Raw genomic sequence first — 25,539 nt, 5'->3', positions numbered from 1 at the left:
CACGGGGCCAGCCCGAAAGCACTTCTTAACGGCCAGAGTGGACCCATGGAGTAGATGGGGGCAGGTTATGGAATCACCCAAGTCTTTAATATAGCCCAAAACTCCCAGGTATCTGGGTGCTTGGATGGGGCTACTGCCTCAAAGCAGGATAGACCAGATAACTCCTCAGGGTCCCATCCTGTCTTCAGGACCCCATGATAAATAAGTTCCGTAAGCCCTTGATTGGGTCCAGAAATCAAGAGGCCAAGAGCTAGTGCTGGCTTAGCTCCCAGCCAGCTGGGTGACCAAAGGTGACTCACAGCCTCCATGGAGGACGTGGGGCCTCTACCTAAAAACCAGGCAGTTCAAACATGGCCATCTGCATGAAGTTCTTGCATCCTCTGAAAGGCCCAACAAGGGCACGGTAATTTGGGAGGACCACAGTTTAATTCTCCAAAAAACCAACTGCCTGGGGCCAGCCTGGTGGCGTACTGGTTAAGCTCACGAGCTCCACTTCGGTGGCGCAGGGTTTGCAGGTTCGGATCCCAGGCATGGACCCACACACTGCTCATCAGGCCGTGCTGTGGCAGCATCCCACATACAAAGTAGAGGAAGACTGGAACAGATGTCAGCTCAGGGCCAATCTTCCTCACCAAAAAAAAAACAACCGCCAACAGAAACAGTGCTCCAGTAGCTCTTCTTTCTTCCGGGGTATTCATCGTGACTTAGGATTACAGAGCACAGGTGTGTTTACACGCTGAATGCCTGTCCTGAGCAACTTGACTAGAAGCCCTATGAGGACAGGGACCAGATCTGTCTTCTTCACATGTGTTTCCCCAAAACTGCCAGCAGTTTGTGGCACGTGACAGAAGCTCGAAACCTTGTTGAACCTCCTTAAAAGACTCAGGACCATCAAATGGGTTGCTGAAAAGTTTTTTAGTCTAAGAGGCATAGTAGAAGATCAAAAAAGCCAAAATAGCCTTAAATAGCATTCAAACTCTCTTTCCACTCCTCCAGTGTTGCTATCTTGGTGGTATTAACACATTGACAATGTCCCAAATGTAAGGGTTATAATTCAGCCTCTACAGGGAGAAAATGACTCAACAGACATTCCTCCCTCCCCAACAAAGGCACCTAACTCAAACCCATGTGTGCTCACAGCTTTGCGCTCCTTGTTGAACACATGGATCCCAAAATAAACTCGTCTCCCTTCACTTCCAAAATAGAGGGCTACTGTGTGACCCATAATTAAAAATGGAATATACTGCTCTGAGCTCAGTTGACTGCAATAAAGTATTTGGGTTTTCCTACAATCATAACAAGACGAGGAGGAGGAAGGAGGCAGGGTCGTGGGGAGAGACAGAAACTCAATTTTTCAGAACCCAGAACTTTGTCAAAATCGCCACATAATGTGAAGAAAAGGGATTAGAGCTGTTTTCTTGTGATTACTTAAAAAAAAAACGGAAAGAAACTCAACCATGCTACAGTAATTGTACCCAGATGCTTTGATTATTTCTTCAGGACTGTTGTGTTCCCAGTTGCTGCAAAGATTTTAAATTCCTACAGAGAGTGGAGGCCTACGGTACAGATTTTGCACCGGGCTTTGGCCACAGACCTAGTTTGCAACTTCAACATGCAAAGGGCTTTCAGCTGTCAGGTAGCTGAGCCTCCTGGGACCTGAAGGAAAGAAATGTTTGCTGCTTTCCTTTTCTCTTAGCCTATTCTTATCTCTTATCTTGATGAGATGCTGTGGTCCCTGCCCCCTCCCCATACACCAGGGCAGAGCCTCCCTACAGAGAGCACAATAGAACTGAACTTCGGGGCCTCTTTCTGGGTCCCCTCTCAAAACAAGGCAACTTAAAAAGTATTTGCTTATAAGGCTGTAAGTTTAGGGCTTTCCAAAAGCCCTCTGACAATTTACTCACAAAGTCACTGCCCAAAAGGCAACCCTCTCCTCCCCAAGCATTTTCTAAGGCAAGAATGGGCCTTTTGAAAACAGGCAAACTTTTACAAGTGTATCTTAGCAAACTGCCTTCATCAGAGCTTCCATCCTCTAATTGTGGACTACTGCTTCCAGAATATCTTTCCTATGGCATCATTTTCTTTCATAATTGAAGACAAGCTTGATTCCAACGGCTTTGCACAAAAACGGGCCTCATCAGTGAGTCCTTTCAGAGAATAGGAAGCACTTGGAGCCAGCAGAGGGCCATCTGCTGGGCCCGGCTTATTTTAAGTGAGGCCAGAGGACAGGGTCCAATGAGACAGATGAGTCCTGCCTTGGGCAGGAACACTCAAGAGCCAGTGCAGGGAGCACTCTGTGCACCCAGCACTGTCTTCTCCTTCCCAAAATAAATGCTGGGGTGAGCTCCTAATCCCACAGCCCCCTTCACACACACCTCGACACTGTGCGTGTGTTTGTGTGCCCAGCTTTTTACACGTTCTTCTACTAACAGGTCACTCCTGCCCTCGGTTATTTATAGCCCATCAAAAGCCCAGGCATCCCACTCAACCACTCGCAAACCAGAGTCCTTCCCTCCGAGGATAATTCCTGCTCTTCCGTTCCAACTATTTATATTAAACCTGACACCAAATCAGTAAGGACACAAACAAGTCATTAAAAACGAGGCTCCTTTGAGTGCCCAAGGTAAACACAGGGCCTGGAAGACTAGCCAGTGCTCTGGGCAGCCAGCTGCCAAGACTGCTCCTCAACAGCTGATGAAGAGAGACCCCCAGCAGGACTCGTGTTCTCCATTTCATTCATTTTACTAAGTTATGAAGCCCATCCCCTATGCCCGGTATCTGGCTTGATGAGTGAGTGTACTGGGAGGAGGAGGTGAACTTAAAGAGTTAGATAGGATCCCTACATCCCAAGAACTAGCTGGAAAGACAGACAAGTTCAACAAGTAGAGAAAGTTGAGGCATGGGGAGGGGGAACCCTCTCAAACTTTTCAATGAATATGGACTAGAACCCAAGAGTCACTCTTTGAAAGTGGTATCCTAACCTGGCTGCCCTTTTCATATACCCAATTATTATCATTATTAAATTATACTAATCATAACGCTTTACATCTGTTCAAAACATTTCCCTTTACAAAGGGCTTTCATGTTTATTATTTTGATCCTAATAGCAGCCTATGACATAAGCAGAAGGGATGGTGCCACTCATTTTACAGATGGGCACATGGAGTTCAGAAAGGCTTCAATGCAGGGAGCAGGCGGTGGACAGGGCTGGAACCCAGGCCTCTGACACCATTCAGGACACCTCCCAATACACCATACGTACACTTGAATATCTTGCATGTTACAATGAAATTAGATGTCTTAAATTCTCTTTGACAATGCCCAGTTAAGACATATGGGCTTCATGTAGCCCAAGTAAAATACTTCATTTCAACCCAACAGTGGAAGAAAGCACACACAATTAGTATGCAAACTCAAGAGGCTGAGGAAAAGCTGTCATCTATATATTAATGATGCCCACAGTTCACAACCAAGAAGGCAAGCACTGGAAACACAAAAGGATCTTTGGCCCCTGGCCCAGAATCTCAAAAGCTTCATCTCCAAAATGTTTAATCCTGGTAATAACCCAGCTGAGGCCTTTGGAAGTAGGAGGGGCGCACCAAGGCTGGGTCTCTATTGCCCACCCACAAAGGGGAGGGGTCACAGCAGGGTCCTGCCTGGGAATGCTTTCTCACTAATAACATCCAAAACCACACACGGTGCTACTGTGTTTACAAAGGGGATACTCTGGGTCTCGACACTGGGAGGCACAGAAGCCCCACTGTCAGCAGGCCCCTGGAGAAGCAGCCTTACCACAGGCCTTAAGTAGTCTGAGCTATGGCTGCCAAACTGGAGAGCAAGGAGGCCAGTAGGTTTACCCAACTGTTCACATAATGGAACAGAGCAGCAACGGCAGGTGCCCAGTGACCTCCCAGCCACAGAAGCCAGACCCACTATCTTCCTCCAAAACAACCTGAAACCATAAGCTTAAAGATGCTGAACCAACTCGTTTCACGTGATCCTTTGCTGCCTTGCAAAAGCCAATCCATTTCCACTTAGGTGTAGACCAGACGTCTGAATGTGGATAAACTGGCTCCCAAGAGCGCCCCCTGGTGGTGGGAGAACAAGCCCTTCCCTCCCTGTGAAGTATCAACTCTCTCGGCCACCCCTAAATTAGGGCTCCTAGGCTTAACCCTGGCTATCCTGCCCCTCCTCCCGCTGCCAGACGCTGGAGGCCCCACCCTACAAAGACAGAGCAATCTCCACAGAGGCAGCCACCAGGTCGCATCCCGGGTCCCTAACACATGGAGAAATACACAATGGATAGCAAGATAAGCCATTCAGACAGCCCACCACTCTCCCTTCCCCTGCATGCCATAAACAGCAACCTAGAATTAAGAGGCTCCTTCTCTTTTTGGAGATTTGGAAGGAGACGGAGAGAGAGAGAGAAAAAACTCGTTCTAACAGAAGGTCTGAAGTTGCCTCCAAAGGTCAAGAATCTTAAGACTTGGCCATTCTGTAAAGGACTGTTTGTCTTTGAGCCTCAAAAAGAGAAAGTACTCCAGGGCCCCAGTCCTTTCTGGCCAAGACATCTTCTCCATTAGCGCTAAGCCACAAAATAATCAACCAAGATCTGACCCTCAGACTGCAAGCATTTCAAACCTAGATTAATATACCAGCAGACTAAAGCTAGAGGTCCTTCCTTAGGGAAAGTCACCAAGCCTTCCCTAGTTAGGTGAGTTTCTTGCTGGGTAAATACCTAATTCTACAAAGAGACCCACAAGTTCAGTTGTTAAGCCAATTGCTGGCTCTTATCTTAACATAAGTTCAAAAGATCCCACTTACCCCCACGTCCAATGGGTGCACACGTTATTTCCTGTGCCTCCACCACAACCCAGCTGCCTCCCCAGCCACATTAATTCCACTCTCTACTGATGAGTGGTGAATGACCCCTTCCAAAACTGGTGCTTAGTGTATTTGGTGACTCAGAGGCATCAAAAGCTGCTGTCCCCTCTCTCTCTCTCTCTACCCCTTCTAAGACTGGCCTAGGATAATAAGTAACCCGCACTAATGAATACTGCTTGCCACTGTTTGAAGTGAGCACTGGAAGACTGCAGGTATTTAGCTGCGTGTGCATCACTTCCCCCCCCTTTAAAGAACAAAAAGCAAGATCAAAGAGTTCATGGCCAGTGGTCCTAGCTCTCAAGAGTCCTTTGTCAGCCTCAGCAGCACATCCATCCAACCATCCACCCTCCTTAACTCAAAACATCTGCAAAGTCCGTATCATCCTCCAACACCCCCACCCCACCCCCAGGCCCACCCCCTGCCCGGGCAAGTCTTACCTGTATCCATTTTCAGCAGTTTCTGTGGACCTCACATTCGCTGTAGCCCTCAGAGTTTTGCTGGACAAGCCAACAACAGTGGGTGCAAGTTTGCACTTGAAGTCGGCACAAGTCCACTCCTCTTCTTCATTCAAGGTGGGGAGATAGCCACACACGACCTTTAGGCTCCCCAGTCCCCCGTTACTCATGTAAGCTGTGTTTTCTCCCCCACTCCTCACATATTCGAGGTATATATCAGAAGTCAAAAACATCTGGTAGGCATTTTCCTCCATCACCAACTGGATCTCGGTCTGTGCCTGGTCAAACATGATGGAATCGATCTGCTGCTTCTTGATGCCATCTCTTATGTAGGTCTTGGTGGCAGGTTTCAGCTGCTTGGAGACAATGCTGTTGTTCTCGATGTACCTTTTGTAGATTGCTTTGGCTACTCGTAAAGTTTTGGTATCCTTCAGGTTCATCTGCCTGAATCCATTGCAGGCAAACCAAAAGTCTAGGGTATCCACACATTTCTCCCTCTCCAGGAAAGTCCGGAAGAGATAAGCACCATCTTGATCGCCCAACAAGGAGTGCAGCGACTTGGTCCACCTGGTCAGAGGGGAATCTGGAGATGCCCGTCCCTCGGGCTCCCCCAACCCATCCTCGTTCCGCCTGGCGTTGGAGGAGACAGGCATGGGTTTGGGGACCTGGCCCTTTCCCACCCCGGCCTGGCACGGTGGGGTCTCCCCTTCTTCCCCGGGAACCGGGGGTCGGGGCGCATCCTCGCGGAAGCTGCTGCTGGGGTCTGGGAGGCGAGTCACCAACACAGCGCTACTCATGGTGAGGGAGTTCTCACTGAGTTTGGGAATTTTTTTTCTTCTTCCAGTTCCTCTCAGCAATCAGCGTGGTCTCTCTTTCTCTCTCAAGTCAGCAGGGGCTCATCTGAGCCTCCTTTCTGCAAAGAAAAGGAAGGGGGAGGTAGGAAGAGAGAAAAGGGTATTGATCTAATCAAAACCAGATCTACCCAACATCAAAGCAAGAAAGTAAACAGGCTTTTCAACTCCTCAAATTCAAATCAAGCAACCCAGCTATCTGCGAGGTGCTCATCTAAAGTATCAGACGCCGCGTTTTCAAAGGCGAAATCTGAGCTCCCTACACACACGGGGGTGGGGGCGGGAAAGGTGAGAGGGGAGCCCCGAGGGTGGGAGGCGGGAACGGATGGGCATGGGAGGTGTAAGACATAACCTCCCCAAAACCCCCTCGGCCCCGGCGCACGCAGGGTAGTCCCGCCCGCCCCTCCCCACTCCACACCCCTCCTCTCCCTTCCCCCGACAGCATCAACTCCAAAGACGCGCACTCCAGCCGCTGGGCTGTGTGCAGGTGAAACCAATTTCGGTACATTTCCCTACTCGGCTCTCCGCACAGATAACTCGAGCTCCAAACGTGCCCTTCCTCGGCATCTGGTTCCCATTCCCCCCACCCCACCCCTTCCCTTTGCACCCCCCCCTTCCCACTCCTTCAAAATTCAGAAGATCCTCGACCGAGAAAGAAGCCCGCCCAGCACAGGGCTGAATGGGCTCGCGGACTCCCAGCAGGAAAACGCCCCCCCTCCCCAACCCAGATGTACACGTTCGCTGCGCCCCCGCCTCCCACCAAGAATCCGACTCAGTCTACACTTCTGTCTTCCCCGCTCCCTCAAACCAGAAACCAACTTACTAAGACGAGACTTTGATCTTCCAACTTTGCAAGAGAGCAGAGAAGCCTCAGGACCCGCCGCCTCCGTCCCCCCGCCCGCCACCTCCCGGAGCCGCGAACCCTACAAAACCGGATCAGAAACCGTCTCACGCTACCACTGCCTGTGCCAAGAATCCCAGACTCTACTGATCTCAAGCCTGTCTCTTTTTTCCAAAAGCAAAAAGTCTTATCTAACCAATAAACAAGCCGCTTTCCTCAGCACGGGAAGGATCAAACTAAGGAGGGCAGGGGCGGGCCGGGGGGATGGGGCGCGACCCCGAACGAGGGACCGGGACCCCGGGCCTGGGGTGGGTGCGCGCGGTCCCCGCCTGGGGCCTCAGGGCGCTAGGCTGGGCAACTCAGCAGGCGGAGTGGCGGGGCCGCCGGTAGCGCCGCGTTACCCGGGCGGAGGGGAGGTGGGGCGGCCCCGTTACCTGGAAGACGAAGGCGGCGCGAGGCCGGGCTCTCATCTCCGCCGCGCCCCCCCGGCCCGCCCCACCCCCCGGCCCAAATCCAACCGAACGCGTCCAGAGCCCCGGCGAGCGGGCCGCCAGGCGCGGGGCCGGAGCTCCGGGAGGCGCTCGCGGCACCCCGAGCCCGGGCGCGGGTCGGTCCCCGGCGCCTCCGCTCGCAGAGGCGCCCACAGAAAAGCACGGAAAGCAGCAGCCTAGTCCAGAAATGGCGACGCGCGGAGTCTCTGCCTCTCCGCAAAAGGGGCCGGGGGCGCGAGGCCCGGGCGGGGAGGAGGGACGCGGGGGACGCGGGCGCCCCGGGCTCGGGCCGCTCCTGCGCTCAGACTGAGCCTCGGCCAGCGCTCGGGGCCCCTAAGCGCGCACCAGTAGCTGGGAGGGGAGGGGGGGTGAGAGAGGCAGGAGGGGAGGATGGGGTGGAGGGGAGGGGGCGGAGGGGAGGGCCAGCGGGGGGCGCCGCCACCCTTTCATCCCACCTTCCAAAAGCACTCCCGCGCACACTCACACCCCGACTCTCATCCATAACAACGACAGCGATGCGCGCCCCGGGGGGGATCTGGCCCCTCTCCGCCCCCGCCGCAGCCGCCACTTGCAGAAGTCTCTCCGCCGGGGCCCCCCGCCACCCCCAGAGGAGGGGGCTCGAGCGCCGGACGCGCAGAGCTGCCCGGCCAAGCACCCCGGAGCGCTGGGCGCCGGGCCCGCCGCTCCCCTCCGCGCCCTCCCGGAGCGCGCCCCGAAATAGCCGGCCTGCCAACTTCAAAGGGCTGCCCGGCACATCAAAGCGCGCGGGCCGCCCGGCCGCCGCGGCCTCGGCACTCACCATTGATCCGCGCGCGCGCTCCGCAGCGAGACCTCGCAGGCGCCCCGGGCAGGGCCCTGGCCCCGGCCCCCGGATAGGCTCGCAGCGGCAGCCCCGGGCCCCCCTGGGCCGGTCCCGGCGTCGGGGAACATGGGGAGTCGCGCGGCAGGGGAGGGGGTGCGGGGAAACAACAATCCCGGGATTACAGCGAGATCCACCGGCCAGGGAGGGGGAAACGGCGCTCCCCGCCGCCCCTTTTATGCAAAAGATCCGAGTGGGCCTCCACCCCCGCCGCGGCCGCCCCCGGCCCCTCCGGCCCCCGCCCGGCCCGGCTTTCAACACAGGTCCTGTTTCCAGCAGTCACTCCGCGCACCAAATGTCCTCCGGGCGCTTCCAACAAAAACTGCGCTGTGGATTTAACTGTGCACTTCAAAGGCGCGAGCCGAGCGCACGGTCCTGAAAGGGAGGTACGCACCAGCCGCGCCCCGGGCCGCCCCCCGTGCCCCCGCGGCCCCTCCTCGGGGCCCTCCGGCTCGCACCGCCCCTCCTGGCCCAGTCTTGGCCGGGCCGGACCCCTCTCGCCCCCGGCGCCCGCGACGCGACTCGGCGCGACCTCGCCCCTGGTCCAAGGGGGGCTCTCTTTGAAGCAGCTCTGCTGAGGCCGCGCCTCCACCCCCACCTTTTACAGCAGGGCTTTCGGCGGGGGAGACGGGCGCCTCGGACGCCGGGCGGCCCCGAGATCCATTGCTACGAGGGGTTATTTTTATTCCCCGGCTCTCGGGTTGTTACTGAGTTGCCAGGACCTTATCAAAGCGCTGCCGGCTCCAGCCGACTCCCCCGGGCCGGGCTTGGGGAGCCAGTGATCCCGCCGCGCCAATCACAGCCACGCTCGGCTGGCCCGCGCCGCCCGCCTTAAAGGGACAGCGCCCCGCGCCCTCCCGGGCCCGCCCGGCCCGCCCCCGCCGCACGCTCGGCTCCCGCGTTAACCCTTCCCCGGCCCTCCTCCGCCCCCTGCCTGGCCCCCGCGGCCCCAGAGGCTCTCTCAGCCTGAGTTCTGATTCCGTGTTTCAGGTTCTCCGGTCTCTGCTCTGACTTCCTCCCGCTGCCTGCCCTCGCCCTCCCCAGCTCTGGAAAGCAACAGTTTATTGTAGCATTCTGGCCATCGCAAGAACTGCAAGCAAGCAGAATTTTTTTTTTTTTTCTGTCATCAAACACTTTTCTACCTCTCTTCAAGTTTCCCTGGGAATTTGGGCTTGGAGGATCTTTTAAACGGAGTTCTGGTCCTGAGATCGACTGACCAAGTGTCATAGGGTGAACGCGGGCCTGGATGCAGAAGGCATGTGCGTGCGTGTCTCTGAGTGTGGGTTAGAACCACTGTCTGTGGTTGAAGTGTGAAGATGGGCGTGTGAATCTGCCAGCACAGGCCTGAGTGCTGGAGATGGGCTCTGACACCTCGTTAAGAAGCATCCCTCAGGCGGGCCCCTGGCTTAGCGGTGAAGTGCGCAGCTCTGCTTCTGGCGGCCTGGGTTCCAATCCTGGGCAGGCACCTACGCACTGCTTCTCCGGCCATGCTGAGGCCGTGTCCCACATACAGCAACTAGAAGGATGTGCAGCTATGACATACAACTATCTACTGGGGCTTTGGGGGAATAAAATAAATAAATAAATAATATAAAAAAAAATAAGAAGCATCCCTCAATTCCCTGAAGATTTAACCCCGACTTCCCAACCTGGCCGTCAGAACCCTCCTTGCACACATGGACCATCTTTCTCTAACAACTGCATACCCAACACTCTCTCGCAAGCATCCCCCATCCTCCCATATGTTACATATTAAACAGACACGGAATGTCTTTTTTCCCCTCACCCTCATTTTTAATGTATTGAAAACTCCTCCCCACATTCCCCCAACAATGTTATGAGGCATAACCTTCTCACTTAACGAGAAAATATGCCATAAACCTACAACATTATTTATTTACTCATCTATTGCTATAAAATGATGCCTCATATGATAAGCTAATAATTAACTTTTCCTCCTCTTAAAAAACATAAAGGTATAAGCCAGATTCGTTCAAGAAGGGAACGGGAGAGCCCAGCATTATTGGAGCTGTGCGAGGCCCTCCAACTCAACTCCCTTTTCCTTTGTTTACTTTCTTGTTGAGCTTAAAGGATGACAAACCCTCTTCAAGGCAGAGGTGCCTCTAACCTGTCATGAGGGCGTCAGAACTTTGAAACATGCAAGAAACATATCTGTCTGTTTGGGATTCCATAAGAAAAAAAGGAGGAAGATACACCACCCATGATCTGCAGGAAAAGGGCAGGCAGCAAGGACCCTGCACTATGGCCCCCAGCCTACGGGGCTGTGACGAGTGACTAGAGTCCTTGCAGCCCAGGCTGCCAGACTTTTCAGCTCCTGGGTGCCAAGGCGGGTGGCATTGCCCTCCCCAATACCTGCCTCTTTGTGTCCATGGTCTGCCCCTCTGGGCTCACCTCCCCAGGCGGCCAGGCTGGCATAAAGCCAGCAGTCCAGGCTATGAAATACAGCCACCTCAGGGCACGCTAGGAAGGCCAGTGAAAGAGTGTGGCTGGATGACTCATCTTTGCCTTGGGACAACTGCTGGGTGTGAGGAAACTGGAAGCCAGTCCACTTCAGGTCGGCTCCTCTAACAGCCTTGCCTTCCGGAATGCTGGTATGTGGGATCCATGGCCAAGGGCACGCCCACCCCCTCCGGCGACCCCAGGAGAGCCAGGAGCAAAGCTGTCCCTGTGGTTCTGGGGAGTCTTTAGGCCACAGAGGGTGTTATTACAGGAACAAAAGTGTATACAGAGGGGAATGAATTGCCATAGAAGCGTCTACAATATAAACAACAGCAGCGCGCGTGTGTATGTGCGTGCGCAAGCACACACATATACACACACACACACACACACACACACACACACAATGTGGGGGAGGGGAGATAGAAAAATCAAAACATCCCAAATCAAAATAAACAATGATCAGAAAGAGGAGCCTTTAAAAAAGGAAGTGGAAACTTGGTCTTCATGGGTGGTTTTCCCCCCATCCCAGCTGACCCTTCACTGCCCCCCAGCCGGCCCTAATCATCATGGGCTCCGCTTTAAGCAAAGGACTCTCCTGCTCCCTCATTATCCCAGGGCCACAGCAGCAGGAAGGAGGGACTGGGGATGGGGATGTAGGAGCACAGCCTAGCTGGGTTTGGATCCTCTCAGTAACAACCCCTCTGAGAGCCTGGTTTCCAGAACAGGTGCTAGTTCACCTTGGGCCAATGACTTCCCCTTCATCTCACCCCTACTCCCCTCCCCCCACTTCGTATCTGGGGGTACATTTCCCATCCCACAGAAAGCTGGGCCAAGTGCTGAGAAGCCAGGGGCCCTAGAGCCTCTAGGTCTTGGACTACTTGTTGATAATATTTCTGGAGGAGAATCCAAAGTCCTTTGCTTATACGCTTTCTCAAGATAGCACAGTTTTCCATTTTCCCCTTCTCCCTGGCAGCAGTGATATCATGTGACTGGTTGTAATCCCGCACGGTTGCCTGGAAACTGGAAAGCAAGGTGATGGATTTCTGCACATGCTCACTCTCCCCGCTCCTTTAAAGAAAAACCCTACAGAGGATAAACAGCCCACTTGGCCTAAGTGCAGACAAGTTTAATAAAGCAGAGAGTAATTCTTTTCTGGAATTATGTATGAGGCTGAAATCCTAGAATCCCAGAAAATGAGGATTCAGGGCTCCCTGAGAGGCATCTGGCCAGATCTCCGACCTTTAGTCAGCCCCACAAAATCCCTCTGGAGGGGAAGTCACACCAGCTGTGACTGCAGAGGAGCTCAGACTCAGGACATTGCTCTCTAAGATTCAGTGACTTTGTCTTTTATTTCTTTGAAAAAGTACCACCTTGGACAGTGTACCTTTGTTTAGGGAGGGAAGTAGAGACAGACACAGGTAACTTTTCCTGAGACTGCAGGTCACTTAACCACTCTGAGTCCCCGTGTGTTCACCTGCAGAGTGGAGGAAACACCCCTCGAAAGGCTGTTGTGAGGATAAGCAATAAGGTAAATGCCCAGCACGATGCTTGACACACAGTAGGTGCTCAAAACATGGTGGCTATTTCTGCAGAGTCACCCTGTTCCCTCAACATCTGTTCCCTGTTCTGGGAATAAACTCCCCAACTCCAAAGCAAAGATGCCCCTTCAATTAGGAGCCTGGGGGTGGGGACCTGGAAGTGGACCAAGGAGGCCCTGCAGAGGTGAGCCAGTCCGTCCGTTCCCCGCCCCGCCAACCTCGGCCGACTTCCCTGCAGAGAGGAGCAAGGATTGGAAAGCAAAGTGGCCTGTGCCTTTCTGCCATCTCTCAAAGGCAGTCCTATCCAGTCCCCCAAAAGAAATATCAGAATTTTCTAGCCAGGGCACCCTTCAAGTATCATCTAATCCAACCCATCATTTAAGAAATGAAGAAAATTAAGGAAAGAGGAGGTGAAGAGATTTTCCCAAGACCACTTTGCCCATGTCAGAGCTGAGCTAGAACCTCCTAGGGGTCCTGACTCCGGGCTCACCCTCTTTTCTTCCATACCGTGGTAAGGACACCCAGGGCAGGGCTGGCTTCCCCGCAGGGCTGATAAATGTGATTTCGGATGCTTTCCTAAAAGAATCACCACAGGGCTTCAGCCTGAAATTCCCCTGAAGCTCAACTTCATTCAGCCCCTACTTATGTACAGACTTGACCCCCAGAACAGGGCTACTCTCAGCCGGATTCTGGGTGGTTCTACCAAATCTTTTATGGTGGCAGACGTTTCCATGGGCACATCAGTGGGGTTGGTCCACCTGAGGGAGAATTGACTTGAACAGAGCCTGAGAGGAGGAGAGAAGGAAAAGGCGGACTTAACTTCCTGCCACTCTCTCTCCCTACTTCTGCCCTCTGCAGAGGGGGGCCTGAGACTGTGAAGGTGGAGATTTCAAAGCCACAAGCAAAAAAGTAAGGTTTTCCTGAGAAATCCTATTCATAGGAGTGTTAGGGAAACATATTTGTTAATAAAATTATCATCTTTGGTATGTTAAATTTAAAACACAGTTAAGTGAAACAATAATTTAAAACTTCCTAATCTGGTTTACTTTCAAGTGCTTTTAATATTTATTTTAAATGGAGCTACAAACTGCTGGGTGTTCAGCATCTCACCATTCATCATTGTCTTGGAGTTTGGCTTTTAGGAGCTGGACTGAGCTTGTAACCAGAAGAGACCATCAATATTAAAGCACATCCAGAAAGAGGTTCTGATTTTTAAAGTTATCTTCTCCATAGTGTCAAGCAGACAGACACATAAAAGGTTGTTTTCAGAAAAGGATGTGAAAAATAGATAGAAAAAAGAATCCCTAAAGTCAGTCATCCAACTGGCAACATGTGAAACTTTGCTAATAAATAGGCTCTCTCCACAGACAGTTTTTCTGCCCCTGATGTTTCATCCTGCTCATTTAAAACAACTTCTGGAAACTAAAGTTTCACCAAGTTTGAAATCAGTTCCTTTACTCTCGCACGTCAGTGTTTCTTGATCTGCCCTGGGCGTTTCCAGAAGCTGACTGAGTAGTTTCCTGGGCTCTAAAAGACTTGCACAGTGGGCCAGGATACTTGGCAGGGTCACAGCCTGCCCCAGAACACCTGGAGAGATTCTGGCCTTTGCTCCCCGTTGAAGAACCTTCCCTACATCAAGTCCTCAACGTGCGTTATTATGTAACCTGCCAATGCTGCAGCTATGTCCTCGTCCCTTGCCTCATTGGCTTCAGGGCACTCAGGTAGTAGAAGATAGCTGGCAAACTTCTTTCAAGAGGAGTCTACACTTGCTGTCTACACTTTCCTCCCCTCTCATTGTCTCCTCAACCCATGATAACTGCTCCTCCTCAAACACCATCTTCAGCCAGGTAAAAGACACCCTAATTGTTAAGTCACGAGGGCCCATTTTGACCTGTTAGTGGCCTGGCTTATCTGCAGCCCTCTCTCCTTCTCAAGCCCCTCTCACTTATCTGACAGGACTTTCTAACAAGGACCACCTCCCTCTCCTGCTGCTCTTCAGGACACCTTTTCCTCCTCCCGACTCCCCCACAGGTTGCTCTTTCTCTGGGGTCCTTCCCCCTAAAATGTTTTCTGGACAATCTCCTGTTCCCACCCATTGTTATAAGCTCCACTCTGTAGAAATCAGGGCCTCTCAGACCTACAGGCCTGGCCTATTTCAGTACCTTCCTTCATCACTCCCTCTTTGGATAGGCCAGCCACAAGCCTCTCAAATTTAACACTCTTAAAATGGAGCCTATTTTGTCCCTCATTGAAACCAGCCATCCTCCTGTTAGGCAGTGACCTCACCACCTCCAGCTGCCTCAGTGAGAAACCTGGGCCATGTCTAGACTCCTTCCTCTCCCTCATACTTCCCCATTCAGTCCCCCAACCCTGTCGATTCTGCCTCCTAAAAATCTAAAATCACTGCCTTCTCCCCATATCCACTCCACCACTACGGCTCTGGCTCTTCTCATCTCTTGCCAGGAACAGCAAAATGTTCTGTTCTCCCTGCCTGTAGTTTACAGCCCCCTGCTCCTGGGCCCCCTGATGTGTTGCTACCATAGAGAGCGGTCTGCAATCCAAAATTACCATTTCATTCTCAGCTTCAAATCCTCTCCTGGCTGCACAGAACCTTCAGGATAAGGCCCCAAGCCCTTAGCATGGCACACAAAGTGGTTGGTGCAGGCTGATCTCCAGCTCTATCTCCTGCTGTTACCCCCATGCCCCTGCCAAGGGCAGTCCCACATGGTGGCTCCCGTCTTCCATTCTTCTGTGCATTTATACTCGAGATTCCCCCGGCTGGTTGGCCACCGTCTTTGGCTGCTTCACTCCTACCCTGCCTCATCCCCCTGCACTGGGAGAGGCACCCCTCCTCTGTACTCTCCCCGCACCTGGGCCTCACCTCTAGCAGAACACTATGGTTGATCTACTTCTCAGTCCCACCCACTCAACCATGAACTCTCTGAGGAAGGGGCCATGTTTTATGATCCTTGCATCCCTCAGCCCGGTCCCTGGCATGAGGTGAGAACTCACTAAATGGTTGAACTGCTTTGTGGACAGGGGTGATATGTGAAATATTTAACAACTGCTGAAACAGGAGCATGGGCCAATCAGCACAGATGCCAGCCTGGATCCTGGAGCTGGGTCTCAGAAGCCACCCCCACCGCTCACCAGAGTCAAGCCTTTAGTCGCTGTGTCATGGGGAGATGTGGTTGGCATCCTCTAAGTTGGCCCCCAATGATCCCTGCATCTTGGCATTTGTACCCTGTGTAACTCCCTCCCCTTGAGCGTGGGTGAGACTTACTGACTCGCTTCTAACAACTAGAAAATGGCGGACATGAAAGGATGTCCCTTCTGAGATTAAGTTATAAAAGGACTATGACTTCTATCTTAGGTGCCTTTTTAGGATCATGAGGCAGCCCTGTGGAGCGGAGAGGCCCGTGTGGCAAGGGACGAGGCCTACCAGCAACCAAGTGAGTGACCTTAGAAGCTGATTCCTACCCAGCCAAGCCGTGAGATGCCCACAGGCCCAGCTGAGAGCTTGCCTGCAACTTTATGGGGGACCTTGGGCCAGAGGCACCCAGCTAAGCCATGCCCAGATTCTGAACCCCCAGATTAAGATGCATCCTTTGGGAAGGGGAATGGCAAAAACATACCTGTTGATAAGACTTTTGCCCTGTCAACTAATATTGCTAATGCTAAGAATCAAGTTGCAATACGTGCGGATTACATGAATCTTTTCTGCACTTTATTAGATAACAGCACATTGATGGGGAATGGCAACAAGCATAAACTGGCAATAATTATAACATGTTTGAAGTTCTTTAAAGGTTACTGGAAGTTTCTACAAAAATATATCAAATTTCTCCAAATTGGTTATGAAACGAAAACCAAAATCATTTTGAGATTTTACTGAGTTACAGGATAGAGACATTAGATTACACTCAAAACAACATTTACTTTGCTGTCACCTTTTCCCAAAATTTTTTCTTCCCTAAATGGAGAGATAGAACTTGTTTGTCTAGAAGGTAAATATAAATACTATTTGTTAGTTATTACATTCAACTTTAGAAGAGGGAGATGAATCTTCCCTTTGGTGTGATAGGGATCCTGGAGGAAAGATGCTAATGAGAGTATCTTTGGGATTAAAATGTGGTGCCAAAAGTAGCAGGAGCTTGGGGCTAATTCTTTGAATGATGATGATGTTTGTAAAGCAATTCCTCAGGATTTCCTGTCAATGAATTTAGATGGGTGGGTGGGAGGATAGGGATGGAGGTGGGGGGGGTGGACGGGGTGGGGTGGGGGGATTCCTGAATGGGATGGTCCAGAAAGACTTTGGAGAAGTCTTTTTTTCCCTTGATGACCATTTTAATGATGGGTACAGTGAGAGTGCGTCCCCTGAACAGACAAGGAGAAATTGTCTGCACGTGAGATATGGCTGAACATACTTAATGGTTTTCTTAGCAAAAATATTAATATCCCAAATGTGAATTAAAACGTGTGGATTGAGCCTGCCTCCTGGTACTAACGTTCTCTTGATAAATACTTTCCCCAATAACTTTTGAGCATAGAAAAATTATTGAAACTGCAAAATCTGTCTTGATAATCTCAATGAATCACCCCAGCACTTAAATGGAATAAACAAGTCTTAAGCTAGCCCAGCTCTTCAGATAAAGAAGCCTGGAGCAAGACGCCACCAACTTCAACAGATGAGGGGGCAAAATAGCCAATCTTTTAGCTGATAATATCATTTCCCCTCCCCCTGAACTATTTCTTATTTGCGGAATTGAATTTTTTTTAATAAGATCAATTTGTTCAATGCGTTTAGTCTGTCAACCTTTGTAAAACTTTTCACATGAATCCATTAGTTCACAAATCAGAAAGTGATCAAGACCTGGTGGCCAGACTTTGGGGTCAAAAAATACGGTCACAAAAAGTGAGTGAGTAAAGGGCTTCCTCTCCTTCCCTTTCTCCATTCCCAGGTCGGAGAAGCCGGGAGAACAGTGGGCAAGGTGTGAAGGGCAGGTGTGAGACGGCTGCCTGCCGAGTAGAGAGGGGGTCAGCGTCTTCCTGGTGGATGCTCGGGGGTGGGGCGGCCTGGTGAAGCCCCCAGCTGCAAGACGGCTTCCAGAGGCCAAGATCAAGAAACATGCCAGAGCAAGCTCTGCCACCCAGGCAGGGGGCGCTGGGCATGGGATGGCCGTGAGAGCTGTCTCCCATTTCGGCTTTCTCAGGCGGCCACCCACTTCGTGTAGGTCGAGCAGCTGCTTCACCCGAGCTTGGCTCTTCTGCAACTGACATGACCCTCCCCAGCCCCCACCTGGAGCTTTGACCTTTTCTACCCCCACAAAGGCAGCTTCCTTTCCCCTCTCCAGCCATCCCCAGGGCGTCCCTGCTCTGAATTTCCCAGTGAAAAGGTGTCAACCTTAAACTCTACAAGACAATGGAGGGTCCTGCGTGCCTTGAGGACAGCAGCTTGCCCAAGAAGAAGGCGCCTTTTCCCAGGGAGCTGGGATGGGAAGAGGAAGGCAGTCATCCAGTGCAGTGGGCACTGGGCCCCCGAAGTAGAACAGAAGGCCAGAGCGCCTGCCCCCAGCAGCCTGCGTCTAGTGGGGGCTGGGGAGGAAGGCATCAATAACCTGCTGGCTATCTTGACATTTTTTTGTGCCAGGCGCTGGGCAGGTGAAGTCAGACAAACAGACTAGGAGGGCATAAGATGGGGGCTCTAATCACCTGGGGCAGGGAAGCCTGGCAGTTGCTGTGGGCAGCTGGGAACAGGACCTGCACGGGCCCCAGGCAGGAGGAAGCAGTGCCTTTTCCAGAAACTCACAGAAACTGAGAGCCAGGGAGCAAGGCAAGGAGGGGCAGACTGGCCCAGGCGGGCTTGGCAGGGCCTTGTGGGCCAGGGAAGAAGGTGTTTTCTTTATCCTCAAGTATAATTATGAGCCAGGGGAGTGTAGCTCAGTGGTTAAACGTGGAGGCTCCAAAAACAGACAGTCCCCTATGGAGAGTCTGTCACTTCTCTGTACCTCAGTTTCCCCAAGGGTAAAACGAGGGGAACGAAAGTACCACAGGGGTTGTTGTGAGTATCAAATGAGGTGATCAAGTGGCTAGGACTCTGCCTGGTGACAGGTGAGCACTTGGTAAGGAGTAGCCATTTTGGGGAAAAAACTAAGGAGAACAGCCTGGGCTGGGGCCCGGCTCCCTGCTAAGGGCAGGTCTTTTGGGCTGTTTGAGACCCTCTTCCCTTAACTATAACATGGGGATAAAATAGTGGCATATTTAAGGTGGAGTTTGAGTGGAAATGTCCTAGCCAGTAAATTTAGTTTCTGAGGGATGTAAGCGCTCAGCTTTCTGGCACCAACAGCCTCCCAAGACCAGCAGAGGTCTTGGCACGCATCTCATCTTCTCGATGCTCACTACCAGACTTCAGCTACGGGCACCGGCTGCAGCCAGCTGACTCCATTGTGTGTCTCTCTCAGAATGCACCCCCACCCCCAAGCCTTACTTCGATGGCAGTGAGACTTCTAGGTGCTTGCAAATGGCCAGCTGTTCAGGACCATGAACACTTGTATAGCGTCGGTCCCCCCAGCCTGCTGGCTCCCCATCACTACCACCTCCCACCCTCCAGGCCTTTCCCCGGGCTCCGAAGTGAACAGCATTGATATGTCTTATAATTCTTGCTGCTCCTCCCAAGAGCTGTAACATGGGTCCCAGGGGGTGAGGTCAAGAGAGCCAGGTGCCTATCCCTGGCCCCACTTATCCTCAAACCTGCCAGCAGGGCCCTCTTTCTCAGAGCATTCCACAGAGCTTTGCATAATTGGCAACAGGTAGACACCACAGCGTGCTGGTTCTCTTTCTGTTTTAACAATTTTTTAATGATCAAGGTGTGACGACTGAGTTTATGATGTCTTCCTCCTGCACATTTGTGCCTCTCTTTGTAAACCCTGCAAGATGCTGTGTTTCATCAATTCTTTGTGGTATAGATTCCATTTCTTATTCATATTCTGAGGCGGAAAAAGGCTTGTTCAAAGAGAATCCTCGGGGCAAGTGTTATGATGGCCACAGACATGGCAAGCCTTCCTGCCAGGGTGCATTTTCGGTGGCTGGCCAGGGGTTCCTAAAGAAGAGACACCGTGTGAGATATGGGCGGGTCTCACCCACCAATGAGGCTTCTCTGCGTCTTTGAGATCTGGCTGGCTGTAATGTCTTGGTGTTGCAGTGATGTTGGGGTGAGCCCCACCGGGGGATGTTTGGAGGATGACAACAGAGTCCAGGATGGAGCCTCTCCCGCCATCTCTGGCCCTCCGGCACTCTGCACACTGGACTTAACGCTCCTTCAACATGCTATGCTTTGCCCTCTGCCCAGGCGTGGGCTGTCCTCTTGCTGTGCGTGCCTGGCGTGGGTCTGCATAGCCTGGAGGCTACTTGCCCTGGGTTCTCACAGCCCTCTTGGCAGAGCTTCATCAAAAGACACTAAAGGGGCATGCAAGCCCACCTGTGTCTTCCACGGACTTTGAAGCCAGCACAGCGCCCTGCATAGTGGGCATGTAGTGCTGAAAGGCAGGAGGAAGGGAGGCAGAGAGGGAGAAGTGAGTTTGGTCATTCTGGAAGTACTTGACACTGCCGTTGGCTGTATTGCATTGTATCAGTTTTCAGATGTCATTTCCCCCCTGATGGGGGCTGGCGGCAGGTGAGGTAGGCTGGATGACCTCACTAGGTGCACTGGACCCAGCACAGGGATTCTGGGCCCTGTTTTCCTGACACTGGATGAAGGTGCAGAGGCAAAAGAGAGCAAGGGGAACTCTGGGACTTCCCAGCTGGACCTTCTGTGCTTGGCCTTGCCCACTTCCGTAAAGTGAACAGAGCCTCCAAGGGCTTTGGGGATGGAGGGCACTGGACATGTCTCTTCATTGACCGTATCTGCTGACCACCCTTCCTGGACATAGACCTGTTCCATCCTTTGCTGGTCATCCTTTGCAGGGCCAGCAGCTAAGGGCTGTGTCCTTACCCACTGGCCCTGCATGGGAGCACGCTTGCTCTCCACTCCTTTAGCTTCCGTGTTGGGGAGGGACCCCTGGCCCCAGAAGAGGAGGGGATGAACCAAGTGTACATAACTCTGCCCATCCCTCTTAGGGGTTGGCCTGCAGAGTCTCCTCCTTTCCCTCTGCCCCTCTAAGCCCTAAGTCTCATAGGGCAGGCCCCACAGGAAGATCCGAGGTTGTCCCTCCAAACCAGTGCCAAGCAGTAAGCATGCCTCATTTGGGATCCAGCTCTAGGAAGCCATTTACTGCTGATTATTGCCATGTGCTTAGCTGACCAGCAACAAACTAGATGTTTCATCTCCATCTGCCTGACTCCTGTGTCTGCTCTCAATTCACTCCGCACCTGCACAGGGAAAAGGGGTGCTATTTATTAGCCCCCCTGGAACCCCAACACCCAGTTTAGAAGTTGTTTCCTCTATAAATGAACTCTCTGAGGTGGGCCTTACTCAGGGCACCCAAGGCTGGGAGGAGAAGAGACAAAGGAGGGACACACAGAGGCAGGAAGTCACAGTCACCCCCGGCCCAGAAGCATTTTTTCCCCATCCCTCTGCATGCAGCCTGGGCTGGGCTGTTAGTCTTACATATAGAAAGTGCTGGATTCATCCAGTGATGCTTGTCCAGACAACTTGAACCCACAGAGCTGTCAAAGTTGTCGGGACCAAGCCTTCCACTTCTTCTATATACAGCACAGTGCAATGAAGAAAGGAGAAGAGGAATTAATGAATGAGAAGACACACCGTGCTTTGGACTTTGGAGTCAGAGAGATAAATTCACTAGCTATGACCTTGACTAAGTCATGCATCCTTTTTAAGCCTTAATTTCCCCATCCACACAGTGGAGCTAAGGATAAATAACCACCTTTCAGGGTTGTTTATGACTGAAATGATTTTCAAGCCCTCCGTTTTACATGTTCCCCACATACCAGTCCTGGGTACCTAACAGGCCCAGGATGCTGTGAGTATCAAGATAATGTCTGGGAAGTGCCTCCTGGAGTCACTGGCATGGAGAAAGCAGAATGGCTGCTATTGCTATTAGGACTATTTTCCTATTCAGGGATACACCAGGTCCAGGAAGCCGACTAGGTGACTGGGTAGGGTGAACACACGCAGTCCTATAAGTGTGGCCAAGGCGGGCATTCCCATAGACCCCCTCCAGGGTGACCCTGCCCTGCCACAGGGAATCCAAGGCCTGTCTCCAGAGGCAAGGTGGGTCTGTGGCTCAACGGCCACAACCACCAGCGATGGCTCCCTCCCTGGCGCCATCTTCCCTCACAAAGAGCGGCCCTGTCTGAACCCCCAGGGCCAGAGGCAGTTAAAGAGCCATAAAGAGAGTGGAGCTGCCATAAACCAGAGACAGTCGTTAGCAGTTTCCTTTCTGATAAGGGCTTCAAGGGTTCCGAGGAGACTGCTGTGATTTCCATGTCTGGGTCCTTGTGCCTTAGATATTTGAATCCTTGGTTCAGAGTCCATGGAGAGAAAGAAGATGGAGGAGGAGAAACCCTCCAGGGGACAGGAAGGAACAGGAGGGTGCATCTGGCCAAGGGCAAGAGGCAGGCTACAAAGGGTTTCAGGTAATAAAGAGACACTTCCTGTGGGCCAGGCCCTCTGCAAAGGAGATGGCCTCATTTACTTCCCTGCCCAATCACTCCTTGAGGTAGACACCAGTGTTATCAACCCACTTTACAGGAAATGCAGGCCTGGAGGCAGGACCTGCCATATAATTTGCAGGGCACACTGCAAAACGTGAATGCGGGCCCCGTTGCTCAACAATTATTAGGAATTTGAAGATGGAAACAGCAGAACACTAAACCCAGCATGAGGCCCTCTGAACTCGAGTGACTGTGTGACTGTACTGACACATGTCCATGAAGCCAGCCCATCCAAAGAGCTCAAGACCCTTGATGAAAGTGACACGGTAGTAAGGGGTGTTGGGGCACAGGGTAGTAGGAAAGAACAAGGCTTTGGCTTCATCTCTTGAGTCCTCCCAGCCCTTCTACAACATGCAGAGTGCTGCCACCAGCCATAGGCGAAGGCTCAGAGAGGGTAAGTAAACAGTTCAAGGTCATCCAGCTCTCTGAGAGGTGGGTTCTCCTGATAAGGCAGGGAATTCAAGGCGGGCCATTGCCTTGGAAGATGTCAACCTCCACTTGCTTAGACATGCTGCTGGGGCAGTGGAAGCAGCCCAGCTAGAAGGAACTGCTGAGTAAACATCCCCCTGGGATGGATACGTGGGCTCTGCCACCAGGAACTCGCCTCCCTCAGAGCCCAGGGCTCAGGCCTGGCTCTTTAGCAGATGAGAGTTTTCGTAAAAACCTTGGTCCAGTGGTAGCTTCCCATTCGCTGAACAATACGAGTCAGTCTCCCTAGGCCCAAATACCTGAAGGCAACTAGTCTGAACTGCTAGTTTTAAGGATGAGAGCCATCAAACTGAAGAGGTGTTTTATTAATTTTCCATTGGCTACGTGTTCTTACCAACTGAATGCATAATGAGGGAGGGTTAGTGGCCAGTGCCCAGGCCTACATCCGAGTCCAGGCTCTGGCTCCAACTCGCTCTGTGACCCAGGCCACTCTGGGCTGCCCAGGGTCCTCACCTGCACAAGGAGATGCCTGGACACCAGCGTCTCTGACTCTTACATTCATGGCTCTTCTAGTCCATTCTCCCTCCTCATCCACGGGAGGCAGCTCGGCCTCACCATGGATGTGGCCAGACTCCTCAGGTAAGAGGAATGAAGATTCAAGAGACAGCAGGCTGTCACCCACTCGCTCCTCTCCCCTTTGCACAGCCTGGGCTGGAGCACATATTTCTGAGCCCTCGTGGAGGGAGCAGAGAGGTGCCAGTCTCTGGCCTTTGGTCTAGACCACAGGTCCAGCATTCAACAACAATAACATGGATACAGGCAGATGCTGAGAGGTTAGGACCCACTTCTTCCTTCTGTCCCTGGGGCCTCCTCCAAAGAGCCATCATACCTCTGCCTCATGAGAAAGGGCCAGGTTTCCCAAACACTCCTAGAATTAACAATGAGTTTAGGACGTCATCTTGTGCATTCTTAATACTATTCCCAGCATTCAGGATTATGTATAATCTTAGGAATTTGGAAATAACATTCATGCCTGTGGAGGGTTAAGTAAATTATATACAGTACAGGGGCAGAACTTAGGAACATTATATAATGATTTAAAAGGTAACAGAGTTGTAATGATATTGGAAATGCTTATGATATGAAGTTAACTCCCAAAAGCAAGATGCAAAAATTGTATAGAATATGTATTCAATCAGGTAAAATGTATAGAAAAAAGATTTGATTAGTAGATGGTGGGATTATGGATCATTTTTCTCTTGCTTTTTTTTTTTTTTTTTTTTTTTTTTTTTTTGGTGAGGAGATCAGCCCTGTGCTAACATCCGCCAATCCTCCTCTTTTTTTTGCTGAGGAAGACGGCCCTGGGCTAACATCTGTGCCCATCTTCCTCCACTCTATATGGGACGCCGCCACAGCATGGCTTGCCAAGCAGTGCGTCGGTGCGCGCCCGGGATCCAAACCAGCGAACCCCGGGCCGCCGCAGCGGAGCGTGCGCACCCAACTGCTTGCGCCACCGGGCCGGCCCCTCTCTTGCTTTTTATACTTGTGTCAGCATGCTTGGCTTGCTGGCCACCTCCAGCCCCTTCCTAAGGGGCAGGACTGGATGGTGACATTTTGTACCATGTGACCCCATCCCCTTCCCGGGTACAGTGGATTGGACTGTGTTTGGCCATGTCACTCATGCCAGCCAATCATAGGCTGGCTGGCACCACATGATTTGAGTAGTTGGGCCTAGAAAGCTGAGCTGGGTTGTTCAGCTTTTCTCTTAAGCTCAGAAATTTGAACTGAGAAACAAAGAAAAAGTTGTGCTCCATGGGAGCCAAAGCTGTAGAAGGGAGCCAGAGGGAGGCTGGGGAATGGCTGCCATGGGCCAGGGACTTATGGAAGTTATGAGGAAGCAAGGACTAGAGGGAAAGGCCATGCCCTGAGGGAGAGGGAAGCCCCCAAGCCCCTTGTGTTCTTGCAACACACCCTCATTTTCCCTTGGGGTCAACTGAGTAGGTCTCTGGTCCTTGCAAGTGAACAATATTATCTTGCATTTTCCAAAATTTCTACAATGACTTGATATTACTTTTAATAAAATAATTAGCCACTAAAAGGGGGTTTCATAGCATCCTTGGGTGACCCTATCATTTTGGAATGCCTTTTTATATGGGGACAAATATTTTATGTAAGCTTGGTCCTGTGTCATTTCACCAGGGTTACAGAAGAGCTGCAGGTCAAAGCCGTTTGGATGGCATGCAATCCAGGAGCTCCATTTGGGGGCTTTGGCATCAGACATTTCCAGGCAGGGCCTGTTGGGGACAACGTGTCAGGCCAAAAAGCCTTGTCCCTCTCAGAAGTGTCATCTTTGAAAGGCTGTTTGGCATGGTTTGTTTCACGCTGACCACATTCTTAGATTGCGTATGGGTCTCTATGCTGTCTTCCACACATTCACAGACACTCGAGCCAGAAAACGCATAGCCTGGAAATACCAGGCAAGAAAATATGTAATTAGTCCTACGGAATTTGAAGTCTGTCTCCTCAGCGGGGGACTTCTGTTTGTGAGTCTGAACAGGTAAGGGTGCTGCAGTTCCTGGCCTCTAACCCCGGGAGCACTTCCTTTCCCCTCACAGGCTTCTCCCCTCAAAGGTTTTGCTCCCCACACTTCCAGACTCTTGGCCAGACCTGCGGACTTGAAAGGGGCAGCAGAGCGGCCTCAAACGTTCTCTGCTCCTGGATAGAATGTACACAACCACACTGGCCTATCTGTTAGCTTTGTGAACTTTCTTCCTTCCTCCCTGCTTGAAATGCGGATCACTGGGCAGAAAAGCCCCAGGGTTCTCAGAGAAGGGGAGGAGAGGGAGGTGTATGGACTCTCCTCAAAGCAGCCAGGCAGACAGTAGGGTGTCGCGCCCCCACCCTTACCTGGGCTGCCAGGACGAGGACAGGTATGATGGAGCCGTGAGAAAACTGCTTGGGAGACCTCAGCCTGGGCTTGTATCTCAATTCACCTCTTAAAAGCTAGGTGGCTTGGGCACATTTTTTTGCCCTTCCTGAGCCTCAATTTTCTCAAC

General features: G+C 52.0%; 1 protein-coding gene across 7 annotated transcripts in view; it reads right to left on the bottom strand.

Annotated features, from left to right (window-relative positions):
* Nucleotides 1–9,075, bottom strand: part of AXIN2 (axin 2) — a 31,681-nt gene extending 22,606 nt beyond the window's left edge. For 2 of the 7 annotated variants that reach the window (XM_058561418.1, XM_058561425.1), the window contains exons 1-2: nucleotides 8,322–8,590; nucleotides 5,322–6,252 (exon numbers count right to left, since the gene is read on the bottom strand). In XM_058561418.1, coding sequence (XP_058417401.1) covers nucleotides 5,322–6,136 — 815 coding nt within the window. In that variant the 5' untranslated portion in view covers nucleotides 6,137–6,252; nucleotides 8,322–8,590. Of the gene's footprint in view, nucleotides 1–5,321; nucleotides 6,253–7,013; nucleotides 7,030–7,465; nucleotides 7,822–8,006; nucleotides 8,077–8,321; nucleotides 8,592–8,979 lie in introns of those variants that run through there. The other 5 variants (XM_058561420.1, XM_058561424.1, XM_058561423.1 and 2 more) reach the window with 5 other exon arrangements.
* Nucleotides 9,076–25,539: the final 16,464 nt, after the last annotated feature.

The sequence above is a fragment of the Diceros bicornis genome, chromosome 18 (assembly GCF_020826845.1).
Source record: "Diceros bicornis minor isolate mBicDic1 chromosome 18, mDicBic1.mat.cur, whole genome shotgun sequence".
NCBI classification, from domain to species: domain Eukaryota; kingdom Metazoa; phylum Chordata; class Mammalia; order Perissodactyla; family Rhinocerotidae; genus Diceros; species Diceros bicornis.
This window is presented reverse-complemented; position numbering and strand designations above follow the sequence as displayed.